General features: G+C 35.5%; 1 protein-coding gene across 1 annotated transcript; it reads left to right on the plus strand.

The window, feature by feature from the left end:
* Positions 1–6,389: 6,389 nt before the first annotated feature.
* On the plus strand, positions 6,390–6,986 carry LOC18445988 (vacuolar iron transporter homolog 1). Its single transcript, XM_006856114.1, has one exon. The coding sequence runs from the start codon at positions 6,390–6,392 to the stop codon at positions 6,984–6,986; it is 597 nt and encodes a 198-aa protein (XP_006856176.1).
* Positions 6,987–8,242: the final 1,256 nt, after the last annotated feature.

Raw genomic sequence — 8,242 nt, forward strand, 5'->3', positions numbered from 1 at the left:
TTGAGCTCAAGGTTAGTAACACCGAATTGCCAAAACATGATAATAATCATCTTTGTTTAGGTTTGGTACCATGGAACTCACTCTTTTTTATTTCAAACCTTGAACAACCAGAGGTGCCATAATCAGCGGGCTCATGCCATTCGAGTAATGGCAAATTACTAAAATACCTTTGATTGTTAAAGGGTTCCCAATTATGAGCAAAAGCAATTTGAAAATATTTTAGATTTTATTTTTTTAAAAAGAAGTATTCGAGTGTAATGAAATTTAAAAAATAAATTTAAAATTACAACAGTAATTTTGTAAGATAGCTTGGGGACTTGAGCTATACTTGCCATAGAAGTGACGTTCAACAAATAGTATTATAATTTACTAGGAAAATATTAACACATTAGTCAAACTACCTCGACAAATGAATGAGGTAGTTAAATTAATTAGCCAACAAAGTTGTAACTTCCCCAATTATTTTTTGAACATATAAAATTGCCTCTATTATAAGTTTACAACCGCCAATGTAAGGGTATTTCACTGATTTCTCCATCTAAGTCTCTTGAAACAAATAACCTAAATAATCCCACTTGTTCAAAAAAGATATTTTAATAGAAAATCTTTTCCCGGGTTTGGAATCCTAAACAAGCTTGATTAATTATGTCTTTAGGCTGGAGTGAGTTAAATAGGTCTAGATTTTCAAATCTCTACTTGCTCAAGAATGCAAATCAAAAACAATCAGAGGTATTTTGGTCATTCAACTCAAAAAACTTAAGTTTCTTAAATTATCAATATATGTTTCTTATTCAGGGTTACAATCTCCAAACAAGTGTGATTTTAATATCTTTTTAATAAATTTCCGTTGGTCCTCCTCGATCTCAGTTAAAAGAATTCCAAACATCTCGAACAGCTTTTCAAAAAGCTTCCCTTATGATTCTTAAATCCTCTAAAACCCATCATTAACACCTTCTAAAGTTGCATCATCAAGATTAGCAACTGCCTCCTGATGACCGACTAATAATATCAAGTCCTCTAAATTTTCAAGTTCTCCATGAGAGCACTGTCCATGGCCGTGCAAGTTGTCCATGAGAGCACTACCTAGTACTGTAACTCGTCGGAAGCCGACATTTCCTTTGCTTTTAATGAATCTTGGTATATGACTTTGTCTCATCCTTTCAAAGGTATTGCAAAGTTCTGTCATTTAGAGATCATTACCATAGCTTCTGAGGCAGGGGAACTCATGGCCATTTCACGATCCGTTGAGTGTGTTACAGAACACCCCCAACAATGGCAACTTTCATTCTCGTAAAGGGTCGTGGTTTCTTCAGTACATTATCTGCTCTCAAGGTTACTAATGAGAAGCAGATCTCTGTATGCAATCTCTTAAAATTTACTTCTTTAAAGCGTTTTAGTCTCATGATATCGTGACTCATGGCCTCCATGGAAGCTCCAATAGCCATCTCATGCATAAAACCATATGGTTTTTCTGATTTCTTTGTGACAAAATTTTGGCAAAGTCTCCCCTTGATCGAAATCCATTTTCAATAAATATCTTAGATATACTCTTAATTCCGATTAAACCTCGCAGGTTTAACTTTGGGTTTGGAGTATATATGCATAACAATCTTCTTAGTTTCAGCAAAACCCGAGGGGTTTAGGTTTGGTTTTAAAATTACAGGGAGAGAGATTTAAAATCAAATACAACAAAAAATATAAGGAAGCTCGAGGCATGCGATCGTCATGCTTTTTTTTAAGTGTTAAACGCCTAGGATACAAATCTCTAAGACATAATCGATCGTGACACTCCTAGGCTACAACTGGCTAGATAGAGAACAAAGATAGTGTACAGCTGGACAAGCCATGACACTTGTCCAGCCTGATATTTAATTTAAAATTAGAGCAGTTTGATGTCAAGACTACATTTCTTCATGGAGAATTAGAAAAATAAATTTATATGACTCAGTCATAAAGGTTTATTGTTAAAGAAAATGATGGCCATGTCTACAAGTTGAAGGAGTCATTGTATGGCCTAAAACAGTTTCCTAAGCAGTAGTAGAAGCATTTTGATACATTGATGATTGGTCACATATATGTCTCTGATACCAAAAACTTCATATGGAAATAAACATTGTGATATTGCTTCTTTTAGACTCCTAAAGATTGAAAGGCTTGTTTGTCATAGAGCAGCGGTTCCTATTGATATTTTAGGTGGTTTCCTTTTTAGTTATAGAGAAAGTTAGTTTCTCGATGCTCTTGCGTCTTGATCTGGTGTTGCCGGTAATGATTGCCAGAAGTAAAGAGAATGAAAGGAGAGCGGTTTAAAAGAGTTTGCTCGACTGTGTTTCTATCGATATTTAAAGAGGTAACTCTATGTCCTAAAATATATGATGTAACTTTCATTGGTATAGTGGATTTCAATTTGTCATGCCCGTAGATGTAGCCCTTCTAGGGTGAACTACGTAAATATGTGTATTTTTGTGGTATGTGTTTTATGCTTTATTTTTCGTTCTTTATTTGCCAAAATTCAACATATCGAGTTTAGAGGTTCCACGTACAACACCTGAAACAGTGAAAGGCAGACCTAGGCCCAAAAACTTTAGTTTCAAATTCATGACAACAAAGCTCGAGCATGGCTTGGGCCTGGTCTACTAACCTTAACATGTAGCCTGAAACCCAATCTAAAAGCCCATGGGCCAGCCTCTATCACTAGTTGCCTTAACGGACGAACTTGAAAATAGGTGTCATAATCAAGGGCACAACCCCAAGTTTTTAACGATACTGACAAAAAAAAAAAATTCTTTACTTTTATTCCTAAATCCAAAAATAAATAATGTTTCATTTATTTGTGGCTTGAATAGTGGCATGCAAAACTAGTTTACAACCTCCTTAAATGGAGTAATTCTTGGTATGGCTAAAAACAAGTGAATTTTGATGGTCTTTTAGGAACCCAAGTCTAGTTGGAATGAGAGGGTTAATTAGAGACCATTATGGTTGTGTTACAAGCTAATGAGGCTGAGTTGTATGTAAGAGTGTAGATAACACATGGTTAATGGAGAGGGATTCACAAAATGTGGTTCGTTAATGCCATAATAAGTGAGACTCCCTTGGCGGCTCCGATCGCTATGGTTGCATATTCTTGATTTTGTAGATGGTGTATGGTATCCACAATCATGTCTATAGAAAAGTTAATGGGGAGGCTGATTTACTTGTGAAGAGGAGGGATCGCTCACAGTTATTGGTGGTCCATGGTTCTATGTAATATTTTTGTTAGACCTCACGATGTCTTTTATTAATACTATTTAATAATCTTCATTTAAAAAAAAGAAAAAAAAGCAAGAAAGAAAGAACTCTCTCAAAGTTACTACGACGATCATTTATTTAGTTCTTTCATTTATCAATATCTCTCCAAATTTTAATTTGCATCCTTCCAAAACACACTCAAATTTGGAAATGCTTCTTATGTCCGAAGGGGACTACTTCTGCTTATATGTTGGCTAAGAAAAATACCCATTTTGAGTGCTTTGGTTTTTCTTTTTAGGCTTCCATGGGTTATTGGGGTTGTACTGGCAAAAAAAAAGCAATGTTTTTGCGAATCTAAATAATGGTATGTTACTATATCATGAAAACCCCAATTGGAACTTCAAGTCTACTTGGAAAAGGGGTTGGGGTCGTGATGGTAGTACCTCCACACCTTAGTCATCAGGTTGTGGTTTTCATTCCCACTAACACCACCTTATTAATATTTGAAAATAACTAATTCCTAAACTATTTGAAAAAATAGATCTGGACATGTCTTCTCCATTGAATTACCCAAAAAACAAACAAAACTTCATGTCTAGTGGCGAGACAAACATACTCTCTATGTGAGACATGTAGAGTTTCCTCTTTTCTTGTATAGGCTATGATTCTAATCTTTCAAACCTAAACTAGATATTTCTTCAACAACAAAAAAAAAAACACGCTAAAACCTATCTACAGATTAGGAGAGCCTTGGTTTATTATGGGCATAAGGGACACAGCACAGTATCCATGGTTTTATTTAGCCAAGTTGGACAAAATAATATATTACAGAAGGTAAATACCAAAGTCTTATTGTCGGATTAAGACCAAAGTTGGATTATGGCTTTTTTGTACTACGTGTAAATGATCTTAGGAAAAAATTTATATGAGGTGTGAACCTTATACTGTGAAAATAAGGTGAACCTCAAAAATCCAGCTAAAATTGTTGTTTTGATGTTGAGAAACCTTATAATTAATCATCCGAAACTTGAAATGTATATGGAAGAAAAAAATATTGTTTTAAGTCTTAAAAGCAGTGAATCTTGTAACACGTTAGACCATCTATTTTCAAAAAAATTTAGTGTTTATAGATCTGCTCGTCCTTCACTAATTTTGGAGCTTTAAATTTCAAAATAGATTTTTTTACCATCATAAGTGTTTTTGGCACCCAAAACTACATCTTTTAGCAAGATCTAGAGGTACGCCTTACTGAAATTGTGTAAGGTTGACACCTTATGGAAACCGCACCCATGATTTTGTTATACATTTCATCAAACCCAAATAGAGAGATGCACAAGTTTTTCTTTCTATTTCATTAGTTTTGGCTTCCTTTTGTCACCTTTTGGCTACTCATAATTAGTTTTTATGTCTGATTTGTATGATAAGTGATACATTATTGTTAGTGGCACATACTTGTGTCCATCATTGTTAGTGGCTCTCATTGAAGGAAAAAGGTTTGAGAGGGCTGCAGTCTTAGCAAAATAAGAACTAAAGCTTCACCTCATAACTCATCGAAAATTACAATTCAAGCATAGGAAATCTTTAAATCGATCATATTGGCTCAAACATAATGGCTGTGAAAAAGAAAGAAAAGATTTCAAGTTTTAAAAATAGTGTCATTGTATTAGATTATCTAGATCGTCTATTTTGCCCTAAAAATAAGTGTTCAACGGTCTGCAAGATCTATAACATTTTTTGAGTTTCAAATTTTTATTGTTGGTGTTGACAATTGATTTTAGAGTCATTATAGAGATTTACGTTGCCAAATATACTTTCCGAACAAAGATCTGAGGTGAGGCTTTATTTTGTTTTCCTAAAGCCTAGGGTTTATAGAAACTTCATCCCTTATCGGAAGAAAACATACTTGGATGAAAAACTCGAAGAAGAAGAAAAAAAAGGGTACCTTAAATATGATAATCGCTCATCTCTATCTCTCGATGTAGCCACATGGGCTCGTGTGGTCACACACACATGCGTTGCATAATATATGGGCAAAATATTAATTGAGAGCCTAGATCCTTACAAAATCATTTAGGTGGGCGCCAATTAGCTTTTAAAGTTAATGTTTTTATTTTCATCTCACTCATATACGTCCTCAACAATTATTTTTAAAAATATCCAAATTGCTTATGTTTCTTGTTCGGAACCTTAAAAAACAAGGATATTTCATTAATTTGACTCACCTTGAATATGCAAGGGTACTCCCATTATTTGTTGGGATCTCTTAGGCGAGTCAATTTACTAAAATGTCTCTGCTTGTTTAGGGTTTCAAATTTTGAGTATATGTGTTTTAAGATAATTTTTTAAGGAGGTATTTGAGTGAAATAAAAATTGAAAAGATGAACTATTTATTATTGCTAACCTTAATGATATTGCGAGGGGTTACGACACCTTAAATGATTTTTTCCTTAATATTTATGAGAATTTAACATATCAAATATTTGATTTGGACTTACCGGATCGGGCTGAAAAACCACATAACCCAAGACTCTGATTCTTCAAAAAAACAAACAAGAACACCATTTTTATTAAATTCCCTGGTCCGACACAAGACTCCCTCGAGTCAAACAAGCAATTCGGATCATCAGGCGGCCAAATCTACTCCCGATTCCGTTATTTAAAATACTAATATTTACAGCTTCGGATTGGGACCCGATGAGAGGTCCAACATTGATAGTGGCCAATTCTTTGAAGTGATGTAGGTGCGGTCCACGTGGATATTTGCCATGTTTCTATCTTAGATGGATGGTCGAAATCAAGAATCACTGCATCAAAAGAACATCCAGCCCGTCCATTCATACCACTATAGCCCATATGATATCTAATGGAAGGTATAGTGGATCATGGCCCATGTACCACCTTCTCCTTCCCCACTTCTTCTCTTCACTTTTATTTTCTTTTTTAAGCAATCCATTCAACCCCTGTAGATATCATTTGTCCTAATCTTAGTTTTATTAGTGGGGTAATTTCCTCCCATAAAATCTCCATCCCACTATCCCCCACTAACATTATGCTTAATTATTTTTGGTTAAGGTACCATAAACCTTTTCCATTGTGTATAAAGAGCTAGGTTCGGAGTGTGCTTGACACACTCCTTGTGCTGTTTTAAGAAGAGCATAGGTGCCATGGAGCAACAACATGGGCCACATGATCACATCATTGAGCCCCCTCCTTCAAACGATGCAAATTATAAGACCCGAGGCCAATGGCTCAGGGCCGCGATTCTCGGAGCCAATGATGGCCTGGTTTCCACCACTTCCCTAATGCTAGGCATCAGCGCCGTGAGAGGAGACGCTAGATCGGTGGCTATTTCTGGAATCGCTGCTTTGGCTGCGGGAGCCAGTAGCATGGCCATCGGAGAATTTGTATCAGTGTACACACAACGTGATATACAAGCATTCGAGCGAGAGCGTCAAGGAACTCTTCGAACGATCAATGGTGATAAGGCAGACGACCCGTTACCGAACCCCTTTCGAGCTGCCACCGCATCTGCACTGTCATTTATGTGTGGTGCTCTGGTTCCTCTGCTATGTGGTGCTTTTGTACAAAACTATGTGGCCAGGGTTCTAGCACTTGTTGGAGCCTCTAGCTTTACTTTGCTGTTGTTTGGGTCACTAGGTGCTCACTTGGGTGGTTCATCGATCTGGCGAGCATCTTTGCGTGTGCTCTTTGGTGGTTGGCTAGCAATGGCAGCCACATATGGGTTCCTTAAGTTGTTTTGAGTGTTTCCCTAACTTGTTTTGAGTGTTTCAGTTGTGTGCCAAAGTACTAATGTTTAGTTGTTAGTGTCTTGGTGAAAAAGTTGTTGGATCATGCATGAGGTCTCTTATGTCTGTTTTGCACTAATGATATAAATAACGGGTGTGGTTTTTATAAGGTTGCAACCTTAAACAATCTAATTAAGACGCACCTGCAAATTTTATCTTCTTGTAATTTTGGTATAAAAAAAATATTAGGATTATATGGAAATCAATTTTTACATCTAATTATAAATTTTAAATTCCAAAAATGGTTAAATTCATGTCAGCCTATAAATATATGAAAATGTTGAATTTGGACGGTTTAGTTACTGTGTTGCAAGATGAACTATTTCTAATACTCAAAATATTTATTTTTTCCATATTTATACATCTCTATGTCGATATGATCAATTAAAGGGTTTTTCAGCATTCGAACAACATTTTCCTATGGATTTTTGATGTGCATCTTTAATTCTACATTTTAAGGTTGCAACCTTATATAAACTTTTTTCATAAATAAATATGTTGCGATTAAAAGTTGACAAATATATTGCTCATTAATAGAGGGTGACTTGTATTTTATTTTATTTTTTCTTTTTATTTTGACATGAGCCAGAAGTTATGTTGAGGATCCATCCCCTCTTTTTCTTAAAGAAAGTTAACACTTTATTTCAATTCGTTCAATCGAGTTACAATATTCAGCGGACATCAAAGGCCAAACAACAAAATAATAACAAAAAACCTACTCAATAAAATTAAAACACAAATCTTACACAACCACTAATTCTGTTGTACTCATCCTAGATTTAGCTAGTTGGTTGGCCTCCATGTTACACTGTCTATAGACATGTGCAAAAGAACACACCATATTTTCACAAACATCAAGTACCTAGGGGATCCGCCCTCCTAACCACCCATACCCCACCCTCATTCCCAAACGGTGACTTGTATTGGTATTTATTTGACCGCCTATAACATAGACGCACATTTATGGTTTCTTGTGTGTGCCAAGGCATTAAAACTTGTTTCCAGCATTAGAAATCTATGGGCAACTTCTAAAAAGAAAAGTATACAACGAGATTATTTATCTTTTGTACATGGTGGTCACAATTAACATTGACCATTAGATATGAAATCAGATGGTTGCATTTATTTCATTGACCAACCTCAAACTTCAAAAGAAAGTTTCTCGAACTAGCCCATCCCCATGGCTATTAAAGTTTGTAACAAATTCCCCA

This window comes from Amborella trichopoda, chromosome 13 (assembly GCF_054954075.1).
Source record: "Amborella trichopoda isolate Santa Cruz 75 chromosome 13, AtrichopodaSantaCruz75HAP2 v2.0, whole genome shotgun sequence".
Classification (NCBI taxonomy): domain Eukaryota; kingdom Viridiplantae; phylum Streptophyta; class Magnoliopsida; order Amborellales; family Amborellaceae; genus Amborella; species Amborella trichopoda.